Here is a 26,914-nt window from a genome sequence, read left to right as displayed (position 1 = left end):
GACTGGTGAGGGAGAAGGAAGAGGGACTATATTGAATACTTTTGTAACCTTGTCGCTGTCCTTTACACACTTCTTGCACACTTGCACATCTTGCACACTAGTACTGTAAGCAAACAAAGAATCTCACTGTAGATAGACACAAAATGCTGGAGTAACTCAGCGGGACAGGATAGAAAGAATGGGTGATGTTTCGGGCTGAAGAAGGGTCTCGACCCAAAACGTCACCCATTCCTTCTATCCGGAGATGCTGCCTGTCCCGCTGAGTTACACCAGCATGTTCTGTCTATCTTCGGTACAAACCAGCATCTGCAGTTCCTACCAACACAAGCAAGAATCTCACTGTACCAAGTACTCAGGATTACTGCCTGTGCCACGCGACAGTGAGAGTAGGAATGGAGCGAGGTGGAGGATAAATGCGTGGATGAGGGACTGGTGCAGTGGGTATGGATTCAAGTTTCTGGATCATTGGGACCTCTTTTGGGGAAGGTGCGACCTGTACAGAAAGGACGGGTTGCACTTGAACTCAAGGGGGACCAATATCCTGGCGGGGAGATTTGCAAAGGCTACTGGGGAGACTTTAAACTAGTATGGTTGGGGGGAGGGACTCAAATAGGGAAAGCTAGCAGTCAGTGTGTGAAGCAGGGGGCAGAGAATGGTAGCACTCTGACCCAAAATGTAGGGGAGAGAGAAGAAAAAGAAAATAATCAGAGAATAAGAGAGGGTGGGTTTCTTAAATGTGTATATTTTAATGCTAGGAGCATTGTAAGAAAAGTGGATGAACTTAGAGCTTGGATTGAACCTGGAAGTATGATGTTGTGGCGATCAGTGAAACATGGTTGCAGGAGGGCTGTGATTGGAAACTAAATATTCCAGGATTTCGTTGCTTCAGGTGTGATAGAATTGGAGGGGCAAGAGGTGGAGGTGTTGCATTGCTTATTAGGGAAGATATTACAGCAGTGCTTTGGCAGGATAGATTAGAGGGCTCGTCTAGGGAGGCTATTTGGGTGGAACTGAGAAATGGGAAAGGGGTAGCAACACTTATAGGGGTGTATTATAGACCGCCAAATGGGGAGCGAGAATTGGAAGAGCAAATATGTAAGGAGATTGCAGATATTAGTAGTAAGCACAAGGTAGTGATTGTGGGAGATTTCAATTTTCCACACATAGACTGGGAAACACATTCTGTAAATGGGCTGGATGGGTTGGAGTTTGTAAAATGTGTGCAGGATAGTTTTTTGCAACAATACATAGAAGTACCTACTAGAGAAGGGGCGGTACTGGACCTCCTGTTAGGAAATGAGATGGGTCAGGTGGCAGAGGTATGCGTTGGGGAACAGTTCGGGTCCAGTGATCACAATACCATTAGTTTCAATATAATTATGGAGAGGGACAAAACTGGACCTAGGGTTGAGATTTTTGATTGGAGAAAGGCTAACTTTGAGGAGATGCGAAAGGATTTAAAAAGAGTAAATTGGGACAGTTTGTTTTATGGGAAAGATGTGGAAGAGAAATGGAGTACATTTAAAGGTGAAATTTTAAGAGTACAGAATCTTTATGTCCCTGATCGGTTGAAAGGAAATCGTAAAAATTGTAAAGAGCCATGGTTTTCAAGGGAAATTGGACAATTGGTTCGGAAAAAGAGGGAGATCTACAATAGTTATAGGCAGCATGGAGTAAATGAGGTGCTTGAGGAGTATAAAGAATGTAAAAAGAATCTTAAGAAAGAAATTAGAAAAAGCTAAAAGAAGATATGAGGTTGCTTTGGCAAGTAAGGTAAAAGTAAATCCGAAGGGTTTCTACCGCTATATTAATAGCAAAAGGATAACGAGGGATAAAATTGGTCCATTAGAGAGTCAGAGTGGCCAACTATCTGCAGAGCCAAAAGAGATGGGGGAGATATTGAACAGTTTCTTTTCTTCGGTATTCACCAAGGAGAAGGATATTGAATTATGTGAGGTAAGGGAAACAAGTAGAGTAGCTATGGAAACTATGAGGATCAAAGAAGAGGAAGTACTGACACTTTTGAGAAATATAAAAGTGGATAAGTCTCCAGGTCCGGACAGGATATTCCCTAGGACATTGAGGGAAGTTAGTGTAGATATAGCAGGGGCTATGGCAGAAATATTTCAAATGTCATTAGAAACGGGAATAGTGCCGGAGGATTGGCGTACTGCGCATGTTGTTCCATTGTTTAAAAAGGGGTCTAAGAGTAAACCTAGTAATTATAGACCTGTTAGTTTGACGTCAGTGGTGGGCAAATTAATGGAAAGAATACTTAGAGATAATATATATAAGCATCTGGATAAACAGGGTCTGATTAGGAACAGTCAACATGGATTTGTGCCTGGAAGGTCATGTTTAACTAACCTTCTTGAATTTTTTGAAGATGTTACTCGGGAAATTGATGAGGGTAAAGCAGTGGATGTTGTGTATATGGACTTCAGTAAGGCCTTTGACAAGGTTCCTCATGGAAGGTTGGTTAAGAAGGTTCAATGGTTGGGTATTAATGGTGGAGTAGCAAGATGGATTCAACAGTGGCTGAATGGGAGATGCCAGAGAGTAATGGTGGATGGTTGTTTGTCAGGTTGGAGGCCAGTGACGAGTGGGGTGCCACAGGGATCTGTGTTGGGTCCACTGTTGTTTGTCATGTACATCAATGATCTGGACGATGGTGTGGTAAATTGGATTAGTAAGTATGCAGATGATACTAAGATAGGTGGGGTTGCGGTTAATGAAGTAGAGTTTCAAAGTCTACAGAGAGATTTATGCCAGTTGGAAGAGTGGGCTGAAAGATGGCAGATGGAGTTTAATGCTGATAAGTGTGAGGTGCTACATCTTGGCAGGACAAATCAAAATAGGACGTACATGGTAAATGGTAGGGAATTGAAGAATGTAGGTGAACAGAGGGATCTGGGAATAACTGTGCACAGTTCCCTGAAAGTGGAATCTCATGTAGATAGGGTGGTAAAGAAAGCTTTTGGTGTGCTGGCCTTTATAAATCAGAGCATTGAGTATAGAAGTTGGGATGTAATGTTAAAATTGTACAAGGCATTGGTGAGGCCAATTCTGGAGTATGGTGTACAATTTTGGTCGCCTAATTATAGGAAGGATGTCAACAAAATAGAGAGAGTATAGAGGAGATTTACTAGAATGTTGCCTGGGTTTCAGCAACTAAGTTACAGAGAAAGGTTGAACAAGTTAGGGCTTTATTCTTTGGAGCGCAGAAGGTTAAGGGGGGACTTGATAGAGGTTTTTAAAATGATGAGAGGGATAGACAGAGTTGACGTGGAAAAGCTTTTCCCACTGAGAGTAGGGAAGATTCAAACAAGGGGACATGACTTGAGAATTAAGGGACTGAAGTTTAGGGGTAACATGAGGGGGAACTTCTTTACTCAGAGAGTGGTAGCTGTGTGGAATGAGCTTCCAGTGAAGGTGGTGGAGGCAGGTTCGTTTTAATCATTTAAAAATAAATTGGATAGTTATATGGATGGGAAAGGAATGGAGGGTTATGGTCTGAGCGCAGGTATATGGGATTAGGGGAGATTATGTGTTCGGCACGGACTAGAAGGGTCGAGATGGCCTGTTTCCGTGCTGTAATTGTTATATGGTTATATGGTTACCTGTGGCAATAAAGTATCAATTAATCTTTTTTTTTTTACACAGTGAAATAAGGTACAGGTGAACTTTATTGAGATTAGATAAAAGGAGTGTGTGTTTTAATATCTTGGTGTGCCCTGCTGTTATCTCATGCCTTTTCCATACTGTATTTTTCTTTGAAGCAGTCACCAATGTCTCCCAGAAAGGGATTATTTTAAAACTGTCGTTTGTTGAATAAAAATGTGCCCCGTGACCTTCAGCTGAGAAACGCCTTCAGTTATCACTTAAATATTAACTTGTTGTGAATTCTACAGCTAATGATGTTGATTTTTTTTCCCCTTGTGAAAGATTCGCTAAAGATTTTGGGAGCTTCAAGTTGACGTTCAAGTAACCTTTGCCTTTCCGCACGTATCCTAGATTCTGGAGAACACCCCGGAAAACCACCCGGATTTCAGCCACTTGAAGCAGGCGCAAGAGAAGGCGGAGGAACTGTGCTCTCAGGTGAACGAGGGCGTGCGGGAGAAGGAAAATTCCGACAGGCTGGAATGGATCCAGACGCACGTCCAATGTGAAGGTTTATCCGAGGTGAGGCCGCGGGAATAGCCAAAGTCATGGTTCCAAACGATTGAGCCGAGATTAATTGTATAATTGTAACAGCTCTGTGGGTAAGATCAAAATCTCTTGCTGAAAGTGGAGAGTCACATTTCATGAATTTAAAGGGAACGAGACCCGTTCAAAGTTGTCGTGCAATTTGACAGGGTTCTTTTGGAGGAGGAACTGCAGATGCTGGTTTAAACCGAAGATAGCCACAAACTGCCGGAGTAACTCAGCGGGTCAGGCAGCATCTCTGGAGAGAAGGAATGGGTGACATTTCGGGGTCGAGACCCTTCTTCAGACTAGAGTCAGGGGAGAGGGAAACGAGAGATATAGACGGTGATGTAAAGAGATATAGAACAAATGATTGAAAGACATGTAAAAACGTAACAATGATAAAGGAAACAGGCCAATGTTAGCTCTTTGCTCAGTGAGAATGGGAACCTGGTGCAACGTGGGTGGGGGTGGGATGGGGTGCGGGGGTTACTCGAAGTTAGAGGAATCAATATTCGCACCACTGGGTTTTAAGTTGCCCAAATACTTTATGCCTTTCTGGAGTTAAATGCCAAACATTGGGAAACTTGAACAGATTGAGGACTATGGGTGCATATTTGATATTTGCCAGCAGCAGTGTATATACAGTAATGTGCTGTGTGAATGTTAATGTGTTTGTTATGTTGAGTTCATTGAATAATGTCAAGTGATACAGTGCTCTCCATAATGTTTGGGACAAAGACCCATCGTTTATTTATTTGCCTCTGTACTCCACAATTTGAGATTTGTAATAGAAAAAAATCACATGCGGTTAAAGTGCACATTGTCAGATTTTAATAAAGGCCATTTTTATACATTTTGTTTTCACCATGTAGAAGTTACCGCAGTGTGTATACATAGTCCCCCCCATTTCAGAGCACCATAATGTTTGGGACACAGCAATGTCATGTAAATGAAAGTAGCCATGTTTAGTATTTCGTTGCATATCCTTTGCATGTAATGACTTGAAGTCTGCGATTCATGGACATCACCAGTTGCTGAGTGTCTTCTCTGGTGATGCTCTGTTACACCTGTATTGTGGCCATCTTTAGCTTATGCTTGTTTCGGGGGCTAGTCCCTTTCTGTTTTCTCTTCAGCATATAAAAGGCATTCCCAATTGGGTTCAGATCGGGTGATTGACGGCCACTCAAGAATTGACCATTTTTAAGCTTTGAAAAACTCCTTTGTTGCTTTAGCAGTATGTTTGGGATCATTGTTTTACTGTAGAATGAACTGCCGGCCAATGAGTTTTGAGGCATTTGTTTGAACTTGAGCAGATAGGATGTGTCTATACACTTCTGAATTCATTATGCTATTAACATCAGCAGTTGTATCATCAATGAAGATAAATGAGCCAGTACCTTCACCAGCCATACACGCCCAGGCCATAACACCACCGTGTTTCACAAATGAGGTGGTCTGCTTTGGATCTTGGGCAGTTCCTTCGCTCCTCCATACTTTGCTCTTGCCATCATATCAAAGTGAATCTTCGTCTCATCTGTCCCAAGACCTTTTTCCAGAACTGTGGTTGCTCTTTTAAGTACTTCTTGGCAAACTGTAACCTGGCCATCCTATTTTTGCAGCTCGCCAGTGGTTTGCATCTTGCAGTGCAGCCTCTGTATTTCTATTCATCACGTTTTCTGCGGACAGTGATCATTGACAAATCCACACCTGACTCCTGAAGAGTGTTTCTGATCTGTCAGACAGGTGTCTTTATTATAGAGAGAATTCTTCTGTCATCATCTGTCGGGGTCTTCCTTGGCCTGCCAGTCCCTTTGCGATTAGTAAGCTCACCAGTGCTCTCTTTCTTAATGATGTTCCAAACAGTTGATTTTGGTAAGCTTAAGGTTTGGCTGATGTCTCTAACAGTTTTATTCTTGTTTCTCAGTCTCATAATGGCTTATTTGACTTTCATTGGCACAACTTTGGTGCTCATGTCGATAAACAGCAATAAACGTTTCCAAAGGTGATGGAAAGACTGGAGGAAAGACTAGGTGCTGAGAGCTCTCTTATACCTGCATTAAGGAGGCAATTAAACACACCTGAGCAATTACAAACACCTGTGAAGCCATGTGTCCCAAACATTATGGTGCCCTGAAATAGAAAGGGGGGGGAGGGAGAGGGGAGACTATGTATAAACACAGCTATAATTTCTACATGGTGAAACTAAAATGTATAAAAATACCCTTTAATAAAATCTGACAATTTGCACTTTAACCACATGTGATTTTTTTTTCTATTACAAATCTCAAATTGTGGAGCACAGAGGCAAATAAATAAATAATTGGTCTTTGTCCCAAACATTATGGAGGGCTCCTGTGAATCTTCAACTTGAGGCCAACTACAGAACTGGCATCCACCGACCATTGTGGAATCTTGCCCGCTTGTCACAGAAATTTGTTCAAGTCAATTCACAAATAGACCGCCACCATCTCCTCATAAGTAACTTCTTCACTGCCCACCAGTCGGGACAGTTGTGAAAGGTAAAATACTGGAGGAGGATAAATTTGCGAGCTCTGAAACATGTCAAGAGTTTGTCATGTACATCAATGATCTGGATGATGGTGTGGTAAATTGGATTAGTAAGTATGCAGATGATACTAAGATAGGTGGGGTTGTGGATAATGAAGTAGATTTTCAAAGTCTACAGAGAGATTTATGCCTGTAGAGTTGGAAGAGTGGTCTGAAAGATGGCAGATGGAGTTTAATGCTGATAAGTGTGAGGTGCTACATCTTGGCAGGACAAATCAAAATAGGATGTACATGGTAAATGGTAGGGAATTGAAGAATGCAGGTGAACAGAGGGATCTGGGAATAACTGTGCACAGTTCCCTGAAAGTGGAATCTCATGTAGATAGGGTGGTAAAGAAAGCTTTTGGTGTGCTGGCCTTTATAAATCAGAGCATTGAGTATAGAAGTTGGGATGTAATGTTAAAATTGTACAAGGCATTGGTGAGGCCAATTCTGGAGTATGGGGTACAATTTTGGTCGCCTAATTATAGGAAGGATGTCAACAAAATAGAGAGAGTACAGAGGAGATTTACTAGAATGTTGCCTGGGTTTCAGCAACTAAGTTACAGAGAAAGGTTGAACAAGTTAGGGCTTTATTCTTTGGAGCGCAGAAGGTTAAGGGGGGACTTGATAGAGGTCTTTAAAATGATGAGAGGGATAGACAGAGTTGACGTGGATAAGCTTTTCCCACTGAGAGTAGGGAAGATTCAAACAAGGGGACATGACTTGAGAATTAAGGGACAGAAGTTTAGGGGTAACATGAGGGGGAACTTCTTTACTCAGAGAGTGGTGGCTGTGTGGAATGAGCTTCCAGTGAAGGTGGTGGAGGCTGGTTCGTTTTTATCATTTAAAAATAAATTGGATAGTTATATGGACGGGAAAGGAATGGAGGGTTATGGTCTGAGCGCAGGTATATGGGACTAGGGGAGAATATGTGTTCGGCACGGACTAGAAGGGTCGAGATGGCCTGTTTCCGTGCTGTAATTGTTATATGGTTATTATATGGTTAAAAGTGTTTTATTGTCAGAAGATAGACACCAAAAGCTGGAGTAACTCAGCGGATCAGGCAGCATCTCTGGAGAAAAGGAATGGGTGACGTTTCGGGTCGAGAGCCTTCTTCAGACTGAGAGTCAGGGGAGAGGGAAAGTAGAGATATGAAAAGGTGCAGAAAGGAATGCAAGAGGACAAACCAAAGCCGGCAAGGATGATCAAGGAAAGGTGGAGCCCACTATGGTGACAACGAGTGATCCAAACAGTGAAACTTAGCAGGACGACAGTGGAACTAGTAGGACGACTCGGGTGAGGGAGGGACGGAGAGAGAAGGGATGCAAGGGTCACTTGAAAGTAGAGAAATCAATATTCATAACGCTGGGTTGTAAACTGCCCAAGTGAAATATGAGGTTTCAAGGAAAGATGAAGCCTGAGTTACTCCAGCATTTTGTCTCTATCTTCGATGCAGTTTCTTCCTACATGTGTTTCATATGTCCTGAAACGGAACAATGGAATTCTTCCTTGCACAACAGATACGAAAAAACATAGTACTCTGGTAAAACCCATATTAAACATAAAAAATAATGTTCAGTATGTATTAAAACCCCCCACAAATAAATAGACGAGATTAGTGCAAAGTCAAAAATAATGTCCCAAGTCTACATAGTTTGGTTGTAGGTTATAGTGTTTAAAAGCCTGATGGCTGTAGGGAAGAAGCTGTTCCTGAACCTGGGCGTTACAGTTTTCAGGCTCCTGTACCACCTTCCCGATGGCAGGAGTGAAATGAGAGCATGGCCAGGGTGGTGTGGGTCTCCTATGATGCTGGCTGCCTTTTTGAGACAGTGACTCCTGTAGATCCCTTCATAAGTTCATGTTCGTATGTGATTGGAGCAAAATTAGGCCATTCGGCCCTTCAAGTCTACTCCGCCATTCAATCACGGCAGATCTATCTTTCCCTCCTCAACCCATTCTCCTGCCTTCTCCCCATAACCCCTGACACCCATACTAATCAAGAATCTATCTATCTCTTCCTTAAAAACATCCATTGACTTGGCCTCCACAGCCATCTGTGGTAAAGATTTCCACAGATTCACCACCCTGTGACTAAAGAAACTCCTCCTCATCTCCTTCCTAAAGGAACGTCTGTTGACTCTGAAACATCGTCTCCACATCCACTCTATCCAGGCGTTTCTATCCCTCCGATAATGGGGAGGTCAGCACCCATGATGGACACTTAAAGTGAGAGCATTGAAAGACTGCAGTGAGTTACTCTGAGTCGTTGACTGCATTTAAAGGGCTGTCAGGAGGTGGTACAAGAGTTGTATTGAAACCTGTAAAGTTGGGGCACACGTCCACAACAGACCACCTGTCTGTGGGATCAGATTATCACTTCCACCCATCAAAGGTTTAACTCGGATGAATCAGGTGTGCAGCTCAACATTATCAGAATAAAGACGTTGGTATAGGAGCATTTGGAGTTTTGTGTTCAGGTCTGGTTACCCTGCAATAGGAACGATGTTAAGCTGGAGATAGGGCAGAGAACATTTGCAAGGATATTGCCAGGACTTGAGTGCCATCAGTTCATAAGATCATAAGTGATAGGAGCAGAATTAGGCCATTCGACCCATCAAGTCTACTCCGCCATTCAGTCATGGCTGATCTATCGCTCCCTCCTAACCCCATTCCTTGCCTTCTCCCCGTAACCCCTGACACCCGTACTAATGAAGTACAAACACAGTGCCACATGGGGCATCATGATCTAATGGGCAAGTCGGGCCGAAGGGCCTGTTTCAAGCTGAATTGGCTCTCATTAACTCTAACTGCCCTCAAATATATATGAACAGACTTTAAGGTTTATTTATACAATGAAAAACCTGTCCATGAGCTAATAGCCCATCTCAAAAGAAATGTTAAACTGCACAGAAATATCCTCAATCAGCATTCCTTCTTTCTTGTATGCAGATAAATAGAGCTTAAATGGGGCATTTTTGGTTGGTATGGACGAGTTGGGCCGAAGGGCCTTTTTCCGTACTGTATGATTCTATGAATCAAGTCAAGTCAAGTCAAATGTTTTCGTCACATACACATACGAGATGTGCAGTGAAATGAAAAGTGGCAATGCTCGCGGACTTTGTGCAAAAAGACAAACAAACAAACAACCAAACAAACTACAAATGGAACGGAATCACATATTCTTTTACATATTAAATATTGTGGGCGGATGGAAAAAGGGAAAAAAAACAGCAATTTTTTAAAAAAGCAGTAGAGTGGTTCAGTAAAGTTAGTCCCTGGTGAGATAGGAGTTTACAGACCTAATGTCATAAGTCAGCGTGACGATTCTTACAGTTAGACGGGGCTAAAGAGAACATTTTGACCGATGGGTTTTTGTACCTAAATCCATGCATTCAATATCATGAAGCACGTGCAATTTGTCAATGTTAATGTCATCATCTCTTTATTTCAGCAACTTGTTTTTAACTCGGTGACAAACTGCTTGGGTCCTCGGAAGTTTCTGCACAGTGGCAAACTTTACAAAGCCAAGAGTAACAAGGAGCTTTTTGGATTTCTGTTCAATGATTTCCTGCTGTTGACTCAGATCATTAAACCGCTAGGTTCCTCGGGAACCGACAAAGTCTTCAGCCCTAAGTCAAACCTGCAGTACAAAATGTACAAAACAGTAAGTGCAAGGTGTTCCATGCATTGCTGGCTCAGTAGGTACAGGAAGTTCTGCTACAAAAAAAAGCGCATTCTCATCACGCGAATTGGGTCTAACACGATCGATGAAATAAGGAAGACTCTTTGTCATTTGTAAGCCAAATTAGTTACAATGCGTGAAAGGATAAACGAGGGACTTTAGAGTTAAAGTGCGGAAACAGGCCCTTTGGCCCACGCCGACCAGCGATCCCTGCACACTAGCACTATCCTACACACTTAGGGACAATTTGCAATTTTACCGAAGCCAATTAACCTGTACAAACCGGTATGTCTTTGGAGTGTGGGAGGAAACCAGAGCACCCTGAGAAAACCCACGCGGTCACAAGGAGAATGTACACTGTGCAGACAGCACCCATAGTCAGTCGAACCCAGGTCTCTGGCACTGTAAGGCAGTAGCTCTACCACTACGCCACTGTGCCGCCCTTTGATGGACTGCAGACGATGGTTTACACAAAGTGCTGGAGAAACTCAGCGGGGCAGGACCCATCTCTGAAGAAGATGGATAGGTGACGTTTTGGGTCGGAACCCTTCTTCAGTCTAAAGAAGGATCCCCATGCAAAACGTCATTCACCCTTGGGTTTTGGCCCAAAACGTTGCCTATTTCCTTCGCTCCATAGAGGCTGCCTCACCCGCTGAGTTTCTCCAGCACTTTTGTCTACCACAGAAAAAAATGTTTGGTGGAGAGGTCGGAATTGGGCTCCTTTGAGCATCAATTTTATTTTCACCCAGGGAGTTGTGAATTTGTGGAATTCTCTGCCACAGAAGGCAGCGGAGGCCAATTCACTGGATGTTTTCAAGAGATAGTTGGATATAGCTCTTAGGGCTAACGGAATCAAGGGACATGGGGAGAAAGCAGGAACAGGGTACTGATTCTGGATGATCAGCCATGATCATATTGAATGGCGGTGCTGGATCGAAGGGCCGAATGACCTACTCCTGCACCTATTTTCTATGTTCCTATTTTCTAGCAACAGTATGGGAAACTAAATATGGGAGAGCTACAAGAAAGTAGAAATGCTCTTCACACTGAAGTGGAGAGCGTGCTTCTAAATGGGGTAGCAAAATAAACAATTCAAGACTCAAGGGACACAACAGGTACTTGGTATCCAATGATGACACTAACAGTGGACAGGAAAAATGTTCCCAATGTTGGGCGAGTCCAGAACCAGGGGCCACAGTCTTAGAATAAAGGGGAAGCCGTTTAAGACTGAGGTGAGAAAAAAACGTTTTCACTCAGAGAGTTGTGAATTTGTGGAATTCCCTGCCACAGAGGGCAGTGGAGGCCAAGTCACTGGATGGATTTAAGAGAGAGTTAGATAGAGCTCTAGGGGTTTGTGGAATCAAGGGATATGAGGTGAAGGCAGGCAAGGGGACGATCAGCCATGATCACAATGAATGGCGATGCTGGCTCGAAAGGTCGAATGGCCTCCTCGTGCACCTATTTTCTATGTTTCTATGATCACGAGGGCTGAGTTGAACTTAAATCCTTATTGAGGTTGAAATGATTTGAGTTGGGCACCAAAGATGCAATGTATAATTAAAGCTGCTATGTCCCTCCTTGAAACTAATATAATTAATCATGTTCATAAATTGATAAGTCACAGGAGCAGAATTAGGACATTCGGCCCCAACAAGTCTACTCTGCCATTCAATCATGGCTGATCTATTGTTCCCTCTCAACCCTTTAATCACTGAAAAGGGTCTTCAAACATCATAGATATTGCCCCTTAATGATGTAGCAAGGAAATAGCTACCTAAATGTGCAGAGTTAGCCCAGTGGCTGGTCAAGGGATTGGAAGCGCCTGCTCAGAACTGAAACTTTCCAAATTATTAAAGTTGCTCAAAAACAAGACTCCTGGGCCTCAAGTAAGAAAGTTGCCCAAATCCACCAAAGCTGCCTCTCTCCTGGAGCAAGCTGCCCAACTTCATCAGTTCATAAGTCATAGGAGCAGAATTAGGCCATTCGGCCCATCAAGTCTACTCCGCCATTCAATCATCTTTCCCTCTCAACTCCATTCTCCTGCCTTTGCCCCATAACCCTTGACATCCTTACTAATCAAGAACCTATCAATCTCCACTTGAAAAATATCCATTGACTTGGCCTCCACAGCCGTCTCTGTGGCAATGAATTCCACAGATTCACCACCCCCGCTCCTCTCTCAGTTACCCACAGCCAGCGATCATTCTAGAAGTTCCACCTACAGCCTGCAACTCATTAGTGGCATCTTAATGAGATCCAGGCCTCAGATTTTATTTATAGAATTTTCAGATCTATTCATTATCATGCCTTCCTTAATTGTCTTTTTTAGACTTTTTAAAAACTCTTTTACTTTCAGAGATACAGTGCAGAGACAGGCTCTTCAGCCTATCGAGTCTGCGCTGACCAGCGATCACCCCATACACTAACACTATCCTTACACTATCAGCTAACAAACCCGCACGTCTTTGGAGAGCGGGAGGAAACCGGAGAAAATCCAAATGGTCACAGGGAGAACGTACAAACTCCATTCAGACAGCACACGTAGTCAGGATCGAAACCGGGTCTCTGGCACTGTAAGGCAGCAACTCTACCACTGAGTAACCTTTGTGAATCTTAGTGGTCCTGGTTAGGGTTCCCCCACAGAGCTCAAGGGCAGGCAGGGGGTTGCAACATTCTGATGGAGGGCAGGCAAAATATTTCCAACACAGTGGCGCAGCGGGTCGACCTGCTGCTTAACAGTGTCAGAGACGTGGGTTTGATCCTGACCTCGGGTGCTGTCGGGGTGGAGTTTGCACGTTCTCCCACTGACTGCCTGGGTTTCCTCCAAGTACTCCAGGTTCCTCCCACATCCCAAAGATGAGGGGGTTTGTAAGTTAATTGGCCTCTGTTAATTTCCCCTAGTGTTTAGAGAGCGGACGAGTCAGTTAGAACTGGTGTGAATGAGGGATCAATGGGCGGCGTGGACCGAAGGGCCAGTTTCCATGACGTATTTTAAAACTAAACTAAACTAAACTAATCTAAAGAAGGTTACATGTTATGTGGCATGCCGAGTTATATCATCTGTGACTCATACAGTGAACATGCAGTCGCCGTTCAATGCTGTTTTGCAGTGTGCTTATTTACACCCTTTTCATTTCTGTAATGTCCGCAGCCTATCTTTCTGAATGAAGTGTTGGTGAAGTTACCGACTGACCCTTCTGGTGATGAGCCAATCTTCCACATCTCCCACATCGACAGGGTGTACACGCTTCGTGCTGAGAGCATCAATGAAAGGCAAGTGAGAGCCGGCAGTGGGAATGACTTCCCCTCGTGGGGCACCGAAGCCGCAGAGACGTAACGTCCCAAAGTGATCAACAGGAGTGGGGGGGGGGGGGGGGGGGGGGGGGGGGCACGGTGGCGCAGCGGTAGAGCTGCTGCCTTACAGCGCCAGAGACCCGGGTTCGATCCTGACTACGGGTGCTTTTCTGTACGGAGTTTGTACGTTCTCCCCGTGACTGCGTGGCTTTTCCGCGGGATCTGAATCTGAATCTGATCTCCGGTTTCCTCCCACACTCTAAAGACCTGCAGGTTTGTAGGTTAATTGGCTTCGGTTAAATTGTGAATTGTCCCTAGTCTGTGGGACAGTGCTAGTGTACGGGATCGCTGGTTATAAGGTCATTAGGAATAGGAGTAGAATTAGGCCACTCGGCCCATCAAGCCTACTCCGCCATTCAATCGTGGTTGATCTATCTCTCCCTCTTAACTTGGCATGGACAAGTGGGCAGAGGGCCTGTTTCCGCGCTGTATCTCTAAACCAAACTAAACTAAACTAAGGGATTCAATCAAACTAGAATGTGATGACAGGGCAGCAGCGAGTCACAAGATGATGATGCAAGGAACTGTAGGTGCTGGAATCTGCAGCGAAATGCAGAAATGCTGGAGGAACTCAGCGGATCAGGCAGCTCCTGTGCAAGGAATAGACAGCCAGCATTTCAGATGATGAACCCTGCAGGCACTCTGAAGAACATGATCCCCACCCGAAACATCACCTATCTGCGCTCCCCATAGATGCTAACTGACCAGCTGAGATACTCCAGCACTTTGTGTCTTTTTATGGTCACAAGAAGAACGTGCAAACTCAGCGTATACTACGGTGGGGACTAGGATTGAAATCAGCTGTCTGGAGCTGTGAGGCAGCAGTTTTACCTGTGAGGCAGCAGCAGTGCCACATTTAAACCAAAGGTCGACACAAAAAGCTGGAGTGACTCAATGGGCCAGGCAGCATCTCTGGCGAAAAGGAATAGGTGACGTTTTAGGTCGAGACCCTCCTTCATACTGATGCTGCCTGACTCGCTGAGCTACCCCTTCATTTCCTTAATCCCTCGTGTGATCAGATGATAATTATTTTTTAATTTACTTTAAATTTCTATTGCTTGTGAAACTGCCAGGTGTACATTTTCCACTGTTTTCATTGTTCAGGTAGCTCAATGGGAAAGAAACAATGTGAGCAAATAGTTTAGTTTGAGGTTTTTGTGGGGTTATGCCAACATGCATTAATCAAGTGGCTTAATGGAGCAAGAATCGTTGTTTAAGCACCGAGTCCTGTTACCATGCAGTACATGGCTGACTAGTCCGACATCCTATAGAAACATAGAAATTAGGTGCAGGAGTAGGCCATTCGGCCCTTCGAGCCTGCACCGCCATTCAATATGATCATGGCTGATCATCCAACTCAGTATCCCGTACCTGCCTTCTCTCCATACCCTCTGATCCCCTTAGCCACAAGGGCCACATCTAACTCCCTCTTAAATATAGCCAATGAACTGGCCTCAACTACCCTCTGTGGCAGAGAGTTCCAGAGATTCACCACTCTCTGTGTGAAAAAAGTTTTTCTCATCTCGGTTATAAAGGATTTCCCCCTTATCCTTAAGCTGTGACCCCTTGTCCTGGACTTCCCCAACATCGGGAACAATCTTTCTGCATCTAGCCTGTCCAACCCCTTAAGAATTTTGTACGTTTCTATAAGATCCCCTCTCAATCTCCTAAATTCTAGAGAGTATAAACCAAGTCTATCCAGTCTTTCTTCATAAGACAGTCCTGACATCCCAGGAATCAGTCTGGTGAACCTTCTCTGCACTCCCTCTATGGCAATAATGTCCTTCCTCAGATTTGGAGACCAAAACTGTACGCAATACTCCAGGTGTGGTCTCACCAAGACCCTGTACAACTGCAGTAGAACCTCCCTGCTCCTATACTCAAATCCTTTTGCTATGAAAGCTAACATACCATTCGCTTTCTTCACTGCCTGCTGCACCTGCATGCCTACTTTCAATGACTGGTGTACCATGACACCCAGGTCTCGCTGCATCTCCCCTTTTCCTAATCGGCCACCATTTAGATAATAGTCTGCTTTCCTGTTTTTGCCACCAAAATGGATAACCTCACATTTATCCACATTATACTGCAACCTATCTTCAACCAAGATCTCTGCAGAATTCATGGGGCCAGACAGGCATCTGAGAAAGTTAGGTTAGCATTTCAGTTTATTGTCACGTGTACCGAGGTACAATGAAAAGCTTTTGTTGCGCGCTGACCAGTCAGCAGAAAGACATTACTTGAGTACAGTCGAGCCATTTACTGTGTATAGATAATGTTTTATTGCAAGGCAAAGCCAGTAAAGACCGATCAAAGATAGTCCGAGGGTCATCAATGAGGTAGATAGTAGTTCAGCACTGCCCTCTGGTTGTGGTAGGATGGTTCAGTTGCCTGGTAACAGCTGGGAAGAAACTGTCTCTGAATCTGGAGGTGTGCGTTTTCGCACTTCTATGCCTTTTGCCCGATGGGAGAGGGGAGAAGAGGGAGTGGCCGGGATGCGACTCATCCTTGATTATGCTGTTGGCCTTGCCGAGGCAGCGTAAGGTATAAATGGAGTCTGCACCTGGAGACTGGAGTATAAGTTCTACTGAAGGAGCTCCTTCCCACAGTATTGTCTTTGAGAAACAGATCCCACTGCGTTGTCGATGCATCATTGTCCTCGCGTTCTTTCACGTTAACGTAATGTATATTTTGTATTCTGCAACGTGAAGGATGTCAGCTTTGGAGAATGGAATTTTGCAGATTCGGTAAAGCATTGCCACAGTTATGTAGTCTCAGAACCAGATGAACATTCTCTCTGTTCTGAACTAGTAACGTCCCTTGAGCTCAAGCTCAAATGCATGCACTGCACTGCTATTTGTGTTAGACCTCCACAGTGGTGTTGCTCGCTAGAGTGAAGTTAAAACTCTTACCATTTCCCCCCACTTTACAGTTTAGTTTATTGCCACGTGTACTGAGGTACGGTGGAAAGCCTTTGTTGCGTGCTATGCAGTCAGCAGAAAGACAATACATGAGTACAATCGAGCCACTTACAGTGTACAGATACATGATAAGGGAATAACATCTAGTGCAAGGTAAAGCCAGCAAAGTCCAATCAAGGACAGTCCGAGGGTCACCAATGAGGAAGATAATAGTTCAGGACAACTCACCACAGATCACCATAGAAGGCATAGTATGCCAGTGTACAAGAATATTGAGTCTGAAGAAGGGTTTTGGCCCGAAACGTTGCCTATTTCCTTCGCTCCATAGATGCTGCTGCACCCGCTAAGTTTCTCCAGCATTTTTATCTACAAGAATACATACTGTTTTGCATCTCTTTCATTCATTGTTCTTTAACTCTCCACATCACCGTCTATATCTCTCGTTTCTCTTTTCCTTAACCAGTCTGAAGAAGGGTCTCGACCCGAAACATCACCCATTCCTTCTCTCCAGAGATGCTGCCTGTCCCGCTGAGTTAATCCAGCTTTTTGTGTCTATGCTCGTGTTTCACACCTTGGTTTGGCAAATTCATGAGTTCATTAGTTCATAAGTCATAGGAGCATCATGTCTACACCGCCATTCAATCATGGGTGATCTATCTTTGCCCCTCAATGCCATTCTCCTGCCTTCTCCCCGTAACCTTTGACACCCTTACTAATCAAGAACCTGTCAATCCCTGCTTTAAAAATACCCAATGACTTGGCCTCCACAGTCGCCTGCTGCAATGAGCTCCACAGATTCACCACCCTCTGGCTAAAGAAATTCCACTTCTCCTTGCTAAAGGTACATCCTTTTATTCTGACGCTGTGCCTTCCAGTCCGAGACCCTCCCACGAGTGGAAACATCCTCTCCACGTCCGCTCGATCCAGGCCTGTCAATGTTTGGCTGCTCAGCTCAGGCAGCATGAAATTACAGAGAGATGTGAAGACGGCTCAGTGCATGACACAGACCAGCATCCCCAACACCCCCCCCCCCCCCCCCCCCCCCCTCCACACACTCCATCTACACTTTACGCTGCCACAGGAAAGCAGTCTATATAATCAAGGGCCACTCACACCCTATATTCCCGGTAATCCCCTCTCCCGAGGAGCAGGAGATACAAAAACCTGATAGTATATGCCACCAAATTTTCTATCCTCCTGTTATCAGGCTCTTAAACAGACCTTTCATAGACAAGGGAAGAGTTCCTGATCTTCCAATCTACCATGTTGCAGTCTTTGCTCTTATTTCATCTGCACTTTCTCTGCAGATATAACTACTATATTCTGCACTCTGTTTATTTTATTTTTAGCACATGTTCGCCCTTGTGTTTGGTACGATTTGCCTGGAGAGTAAGACAAAGTCTTATCACTACATCTCGGTACAAGTGATACATTAATGAACCAATAAAACAATTTAAAACAAAGTGTTGTAATCGGAAATGGATACAAAATGCTGGAGTAACTCAGCGGGACAGGCAGCATCTCTGGAGAGAAGGAATGGGCGACGTTTCGGGTCGAGACCCCTCTTGTGTTGTAGTCCATTGCCCTGTAGAATTTGTAGGAGCATGGACTGCCCAGATAGGACAGTTCTTTAATCCATCAGCTTAGGCTCGGCTTGAACCCAGTCGCAGAAGTAAAAGAGTGATCACGTTATTTTTCATCCGACATTTCATCTTTTTTTCAATTCTTTCAACAGAACAGCCTGGGTGCAAAAAATTAAAGCAGCTTCAGAACTGTACATAGAGACGGAGAAAAAGAAGCGGGAAAAGGCTTATTTGGGTATGTAAGGTTACGGTGAACGTGCCCCTTCTGCACGAAAGCATGTTCCTGCTCCGGCAGAACCCGCTCATGAATCTCTCCTCTTGTTCTCCGCAGTTCGATCCCAAAGGGCTACAGGCATCGGACGGCTGATGGTGAATATAGTTGAAGGTATAGAACTGAAAGCATGTAGATCCAATGGTAAGAATTACTGGCTTTCTTGTTAAACTTCTGCCTTAATCACCAATCCCCAGGAGGAAGACACCATCTGCAAGAGATACCTAGAAATCTCAGGCTGGAGCATCATTGCACTGATCATTGCACTATTTATAAGCCAGGAACTGACTAACATGTAGGAACTAGATCAGGGGTCGGCAACCTACTGCCCCCCGGGCCGAATGCGGCCCGTAACCTATAATCATCCGGCCCGCCCAGCTCTGGCTGTGCAGCATCCTGTGCAAAGCCACCGGCACATCCACGCACCTTCTGTGAACACATTTAAGAAAGAACTGCAGACGCAGATGCTGGAAAAATCGAAGGTCGACAAAAATGCTGGAGAAACTCAGCGGGTGAGACATGCAAGGATTGAATAAAGCTGCCTCACCCGCTGAGTTTCTACAGCATTTTTGTCTACCTTCTGTGAACACGTGATTTGATGCCTCCCTTCCGGGGCGGGATGCGGGCGGGATCCGTGTGTACACGTGTTAGATGAGGCCAGCCATCCGCTCACATACACGTGTCCCGGTCCCAATGCAGAACAAGGTTGCCGACCCCTGAACTAGATGAATTTTAATCGTCCATTACAAAGTCAATCCCTTTATGGATTTATAAAGTCTGGTAGCTCAATGTAGCAATTTATTTCTGACAGAAAAGAAAAAGTATGAATACAATTGAGCAGGGAAATTTGATTAAATAATGAAGTGTAGTTTAGTTTACTTTATGAGGTACAGTGAAAAGCTTTTTTATTGCGGGCTATCCAGTCAGTGAAGACGATACATGATCATAAGATCGTAAATGATATGAGGCACGGTGGCGCAGCGGTAGAGTTGCTGCCTTACAGCGCTGGCAGCGCCGGAGACCTGGGTTCGATCCCGACTGCGGGCGCTGCCTGTACGGAGTTTGTACGTTCTCCCTGTGACCTGCGTGGGTTTTCTCCGAGATCTTCGGTTTCCACACACACTCCAAAGACGTGCAGGTTTGTAGGTTAATTGGCTTGGTATATGTGTGTAGGATAGTGTTACAGTGCGGGGAACGATGGTCGGCACGGACCCGGTGGGACGAAGGGCCTGTTTCCGCGCTGTATCTCGAAGCTAAACTAAACTAAAGGAGTAGAATTAGGCTATTCGGCCCAATCATGGCTGATCTATCTCTCCATCTCCTAACCCCATTCTCCTGCCTTCTCCCCATAATCCCTGACGCCCACACTAATTAACGATTGCAATCAAACCACCCACAGTTTGCAGATCCAGGGTAAATGGAACAACACTAAATGCCAGGTAAAGTCTAATCAGGTTCAATGGATGACAGATCTGAGAAGAGATTAAGAGGAGTGTAGTTAGTGTGAGAAATGCTGCATTTTAAATAAGGATTTAAAAGAGGAGCGATTGTAATAAATGATGGCAGATCCACTTCTGGGGCCAGCACGCAGAGAGTGGGCTGGCTTCGGCAACACCCTTGCCTGTGTAGTTGTCTTTGTCAAACATGGGGGTGAGTTTCCATGGTGTACTCCAGCATCTACAGCAGAGCACCAATGGAAGAGTCACGGAAGACGGGTCCCGACCCGAAAAGTCACCCATTGCTTCTCTCCAGAGATGCCGCCAGTTACTCCCAGCATTTTGTGTCCATCTCACGGAAACTCAATGCAAACCTCGTTCCCGTCGGGGCATCCTGTGATAGTTCCAGCGTTGGGATTTCTTTCTCCCCTCCGTTATTGTTCATTTGTCTATGTTTTCACAGTCAGACAGATCAGCTGTCGTTAGCAAGTCTTCCCCACCCTCCCTCAGGCACCACCGCCACCGCTTGCCATTCAGTTTCTCGCAATGCGCCTGCCACATACATTCCCATGGTTCTCTCCACCTCTCCCACTTCCCTCCAAATTGATGCTTGTTGAACCATAGAACTGTACAGCCCAGGAAAGGGGTCCTGCGACCCACCTTACACATTGACATAGAATCATACAACGTGGAAACATGCCCTTCGGTCCAACTCGCCCACACCGACCAACATGTCCCATCAATGCTAGTCCCACCTGCCTGCATTTGGCCCATATCCCTCTAAACCTGGCCTGTCCATGTACCTGTCTAAATGTTTCTTTAACATTGTGACAGTCCCAGCCTCAACTACCTCCTCCGGCACCACGTTCCATACACCCATCACCCTTTGTGTGAAAAGGTTACCCCTCAGGTTCCTATTAATTTTTCCCCCACCCCCCTCCCCTAAACTTAAACCTACATCCTCTGATTCGCAATTTCCCCCGATCTTGGCAAGAGACTCTGTGCATCTACTCCATCTATTCCTCTCATGGTTTTGTACACCTTGTCCATGCAACCATGATACCTATCAACGTTAACCCCATTCACTCACAGTGGCCCCCATCACTACAGCCACTCCCTGTCTGGCAGTGCAGTGGACAATGGCCTTGAATGGTCACACATAGTAGTTGTCTTTGTCGAATTTGGAGATGAGTTTCCAGCTGGTGCTGTAACATCAAGCGATGTTTAAAACCAGAAATGTTTGATATTAAGACATTTTTACACCAAGAGCCAGGGTTCAGCTCTATAATTGAAATGTGGGGCTGATTTTCTTTTATATTTTATTTCAAAATAGACTATTGGAATAAATATATACAATACATGATCCTTACAAAACTCCATCCGACATCCTTGGAGGCTATACGTACATACAATACAGATTCCCCAAATCATAATTTTACCACCCACCCTTGCCACTCATGTGGCCCACTGGCATGGAATCCCATCCCTTATTTTGAGGGGCATCTCCACCACACCCTGCCCCCCATGTCCAGCAGCGGAAGGACCCTAGACTGTGGTCCTCCCCCACCGAGCCTTGGCGTTGGCTGCACCGAGCTTCAGCGCGTCCCTCAGCACGTACTCCTGCAGTCTGCAGCGGGCCAGTCGGAAACATTCCCCGACGGACATCTCGCTTCGCTGGGTGGTCAACAACGCTCGGGCAGACCAAAGAGCGTCTTCCACCGAGTCTTTCACCGAGTTGATGGGATATCACTGACATTGTCCCTGGACAGATGAGGAAGTTAAGAACTACATTGGTAGGTCTGGGGTCATTTTTAGACCAGAGTGAGTGAGGATGTTTTTCTTTCTCCAATGGACAATCACCGAAGCAAATGGCTTTCTCTGATAATCCAACAATTTAATTGTTACTGATGAAGACTGGCTTTGATTTCTTGTTCATTTAAATTATGCCACTAGAGCTTACGTCACCCTGTAAGTGATTCAGAACTCTGCTCAGTATCTGGCTGCTGTGCTACAAACTGCGGCTGAAGATTCATAAATTCATCTGATAGGAGTAGAATTAGGCCATTCAGCCCATCAAGTCTACTACGCCATTCAATCATGGCTGATCTATCTTCCCCTCTCAATCCCATTCTCCTGTCTTCTCCCCATAATCCCTGACACCCGTACCAATCAAGAATCTATCTCCGCCTTAAAAATGTACACTGACTTGGCCTCCGCAGCCGTCTGTGACAAAGAATTCCATAGATTCACCGCCCTCTGCCCAAATGAAATTCCTCCCCCTCTCCTTCCTAAAGGAACATCCTTTAATTCCAAGGCTATGACCTCTAGTCTTAGAAGTCCCATTGTGGAAGAAATTAACTTAGAGGGAAATTAAAGGAAAGAAACGGAGACTTTGAGGTTTGCTTCCAGAGACTTAATTGCATAATATCATGGAGAGATGGCGGCAGTGAACTGCTCACCAGTTCTCTGAATTCGCAGCAGATTTAGCCGACAGTTATACCGTGCAGTAAACAACTATTATTTTTTGTTAGATACAACTATACGAAAATATACTTTGTCCTTGGCTACATTATATGTTTTCCTATAACTACCATCTACTGCATGGGTATTCATTATTTCATTAGTCATAACATACTTTTTGTTTATGTCAATCTTGTTCAACAACAGATGGGTAATACAAGTCAAACATAATACAGGGGCATCTTGATATTATTCTATCTTATCTTTCAAGCGGACTGCACCACTGTCCCCTCTCCGAGTGAATCATAAACCCCCGTTTGCTGCACCATTTCTACTAGTGGTAGGGGGCGCGGGTGGTCTCCTGTAACTTCCCCACAGAGGAAACGGGCTCCCTTATCTCTGTCCTAGTTCTGTTATGTTTACATTCACCATTCAACGCATTCCCAGACATGCGTCTAAAATCTTATTTTTGCCGATTCTCACGGTCCTCTTCTGCACCTGGTCAACGGGAGATGCCAATTGTCACATTCGCGCACTCTTTCGTGACCTTGTTTAGTTCCGATCCAAATGAAGTAAATGAATTTAATTTTTTCTTCCACCCCCATCCACACTAGTCCAACCTGCCTGCGTTTGGCCCATAACCCTCGAAACCTGCCCTATCCATGTTTCTCCAGATCTCTTTAGCAGATGGTGTCTGGAATCGTTGCTAAGATACCTTAGAAATGAAATAACTTATTTTATGTAGAAGCGCTGAAACTTTTGAGAAGATTAATAATTTTAATTTCCCTTTCAGGAAAAAGTAACCCTTACTGTGAAGTGACAATGGGGAGCCAGTGCCACATCACAAAAACCATTCAAGATACGTTGAACCCCAAGTGGAATTCTAATTGTCAGTTCTTCATCAAAGACCTGGAACAAGATGTCCTCTGTATTACTGTCTTTGAACGTGACCAGTTCTCACCAGATGGTAAGAATAGATCGCCTCCATTTATATATCCTATTTTCACATGACTAGGAGGAGGCCATCCAGCCCATCAAGTCAATGCTGGCTCTTGGATCAACCATTTCACCCCCTCACTTATTCACAGCAGTCTATGCTCCCCCATGTGTAGAAGGGTCTGAAGAATGTCTCCTATCCTTTTTCTCCAGAGATGCTGCCTGACCCGCTGAGTTACTCCAGCACTTTGTGTCTTTCTTTGTCATTAATACCCCACTGATTCTGGCCTCCCACCCACAATGAACACAGTATAACCCACCGACTAGCTCGCCTTTGGGATGTGGGAGGAAATCCATGCAGTCATCAATAACTTGCAAACTCCACACAGACAGCACCAACAAACTCCACAGATGTCTCAGATAGACCTGAACCGAGGTGGCCGGGGCTGTGACTACACTACACTACACGCAGCACCACTCTACCGTCCGAGGGTCATACTGCTCGGAAACAGGCTCTTCGGCCCAACTCGCCCATGCTAACCAAGATGCCCCACCTATCTCAGTCCCATTTGCCCGCGTTTGGTCCAAAGTGTGATCTTAGGTTCAGGTTCACTGCTTCAAAGGTTTAGTTGCTGCCTCAAAAAGGCAGCCAGCATCATCAGAGACACTATCTTATGTGTCTATCTTATATGTAAGATACACACAAAAAGCTGGAGTAACTCAGCGGGACAGGCAGCATCTCTGGAGAGAAGGAATGGGTGATGTTTTGGTTGGAGACCCTAACTATATATGTATATGTATGATATATATAATATGTGTATATGTGTGTGTATATATATATATGTGTGTACATACAAGCACGCACACACAAACACACACACACACACACGTATATATGCACACACAATGAGTGTTTTTCTCGCTTATTATATTGTTAAACAGAGTGCTCTGTACTCTGTTGTGCTGCTGCAAGTAAGAATTTCATTGTTCTATCTGGGACATGATAATAAAACCCTCTTGACTCTTGTTTCTTTTGCTACCTGTAGATTTTCTGGGCCGCACAGAGATTCGCGTTGCGGATATCAAGAAAGATCAGGGGTCCAAAGGTCCAGTTACAAAGCGCCTCCTGCTGCACGAAGTTCCCACTGGGGAGATCATGGTGCGCCTGGATTTGCAACTCTTTGATGAAACATAAGGGTAATATATGGACGTACGCGCACTGAAATGCCACTGAATCGTGACTGAATCGAGCAGTTGCAGAAGCGAGGGGCACTGCACCCTCCACCATGCAGTGTGCACAGAGCAAACTTTGTTTACTGCTTTGCATTCAACATAGTGAAACGTGAGTTCGTAGTTGCCACCTCCCTCTGTCAGTGCAAAAACCGTCACATCTCTACATTCCCCAAGATGTCCAGACTCCAAGCTTGACTTTGTTTTTTCCAAACAACTGATCAGTGGTCCTGAATGGAGCTGATCCCATTGTCTGGTCAACCTTTTAGTGACTTGCACAAGTTTTTAACAGGGGCCGTTACAGAAGCCAAGTTGCATTTTTGTGGTTTGAGTGAGTGCAACATACACTCCGAGTCTGTGTGTCATTCCATAAAGTTAATCACTTTTCTGTGTGCTTGATTAGAACATTTTAGGAACAGCATTGGAAAAAAAAATTACGGTGCCTAGATAAAGTGTCATAAATTATTATAAATCAATTTAGAAGAATTTTTTCATAACAAATCTCCAAGCGCAGAATTGTCTATGATGGAAGATAGTAGGGAGAGGTTCTTGAATGATTGAAACAAAAATAATGTAAACTTGTTCACTGTATTAGAGTTTAATATACATTTGTAAGTCTCTCTCTCTCTCCCTCCCTCTCTTTTTCAAGTAGTTTGTTGAGAAAGTGCAGCTTTAAATTCCACCTCTGACCTGCCGAATGGACCGTTCAGAGGGCAGGTTTCTTATTGGGCTGGTGATGCACCAAAGGGAACTGAGGTCGTAGACTGAAGGGATTTCTCTGTACATTTGGTTGATTCTACTTTCCTATTATAGTATTATATTATCAGTCCTGTTACACTGGAAGCTGTTTGCTCATAAGACTAATTAGCTTGTTTATTAGCTTGTTTATCGCTGCTGGATAGTTTCCACATTACCTGTACTTTAATGAACTGTGAAATTTGGCAAAAGCCCACTTTAAGCTGCCATTGTGTTATCACTGTTGGTATTCATTTGAAAATACAATGAACAACCTATCATTACACACATGCCTTTGTACGGTTTGACTGATTCAAGTTTGCAGAATTAGGGATTTAATTCCATTGATTATTTTGTGAGCAAGGTGGGCCGGAGGGCCTGTTTCCATGCTGTATGACTCTATGACTGAAATATTTCACGAAGTTGCCTGAAAAATGTAACATGTTTAGTTTTTTTTTTAATATCGGTCGTAATCTAGACACTTCACTTACTTGTGTTCATAGCTAGTGCAAGGAAATATTACATCTGATCTATGATTAGATACATTAGGTTTTGAAAGCACTGTTTGAATGAATGTATATTTCATGCAAACATTAAAGGAGAAGAACTACACATTAATTACACAAAGTGCTGGAGGAACTCAGCGGGTCAGGCAGCATCTGGGAGGCAACGGATAGATGACACTTTGGGTTAGGACCCTTCTTCAGACGGGTCCCGACCTGAAATGTTGCCGGTCCATTCCCTCCCCACAGATGCTGCCTGACCCGCTGAGTACCTCCAGCACTCTGTGTTTTGCTCAAGACAAGATTCTGTTGGTTAGGGTCCACTTAAGTATCAGAAATTTAGACAAATCGGTTCTCATTGCACATGCATGGATGTAGGGAAGGATTTGGTTAATATTCCAGTTTACTGTTTCTTTTTGCATGTGCATTTTGTTACAGACTTCACATGTGAAGCTTATTAATGGCTGATAACCCTTTAAAAAAAATCACTGGAACATTTTCACCACAGAAGGGCCATTCATTGGGTGTGTATTGGTTTAAAAATGGGCGCTAACAAAATTGAAATTCCCCCCTGATTTTTTTAAGTTGACAATTTTGTTTTTTTGACACAAATGTCATAATTTTTTTAAATACAATTTAATGATTCAGTGATACTTCCTTGTCACACGTACCTAGGTACAGTGAAATTCTTTGTTTTGCACACATTACACCAAGAACGCGAAGATCCACCGCGTTTCTGGCGCCAACAAAGTTACAAGTGACAGTTCCAATATTAGCAAAATGTACTAACCATTTACAAATAAGGTCTTTGGTTTCCTCCCACACTCCAAAGGCGTACAGGTTTGTAGGTTAATTGGCTTGGCATGAATGTAAATTGTTCCTGGTTTGTGTAGGATAGTGTTAATATGCGGGGATTTCTGGTCGGTGCAGACTCGGTGGGCCGAAGGGCCTGTTTCCGCGCTGGATCTCTAAACTAAACTAAACCTAGGCAAAATTTATTTTAATTAATTGGCTCAATTTGTACCAGCATTGGATTCTGATCCTCTTGTTCCTTTTTGTTTATAT

General features: G+C 44.3%; 1 protein-coding gene across 7 annotated transcripts in view; it reads left to right on the top strand.

The window, feature by feature from the left end:
• Positions 1–25,634, top strand: part of itsn1 (intersectin 1) — a 178,451-nt gene extending 152,817 nt beyond the window's left edge. For all 7 annotated transcript variants that reach the window (XM_033032421.1, XM_033032423.1, XM_033032419.1 and 4 more), the window contains 7 exons: positions 4,015–4,182; positions 10,190–10,402; positions 13,572–13,693; positions 18,431–18,513; positions 18,610–18,693; positions 23,239–23,412; positions 24,428–25,634. In XM_033032421.1, coding sequence (XP_032888312.1) covers positions 4,015–4,182; positions 10,190–10,402; positions 13,572–13,693; positions 18,431–18,513; positions 18,610–18,693; positions 23,239–23,412; positions 24,428–24,576 — 993 coding nt within the window. In that variant the 3' untranslated portion in view covers positions 24,577–25,634. The remainder of the gene's footprint in view (positions 1–4,014; positions 4,183–10,189; positions 10,403–13,571; positions 13,694–18,430; positions 18,514–18,609; positions 18,694–23,238; positions 23,413–24,427) is intronic.
• The last annotated feature ends 1,280 nt before the right edge of the window (positions 25,635–26,914 follow it).

The sequence above is a fragment of the Amblyraja radiata genome, chromosome 14, assembly GCF_010909765.2.
Source record: "Amblyraja radiata isolate CabotCenter1 chromosome 14, sAmbRad1.1.pri, whole genome shotgun sequence".
Lineage (NCBI taxonomy): Eukaryota > Metazoa > Chordata > Chondrichthyes > Rajiformes > Rajidae > Amblyraja > Amblyraja radiata.
Note: the sequence above shows the minus strand (reverse complement) of the source record. Positions and strands in the feature narration are given on the sequence as shown.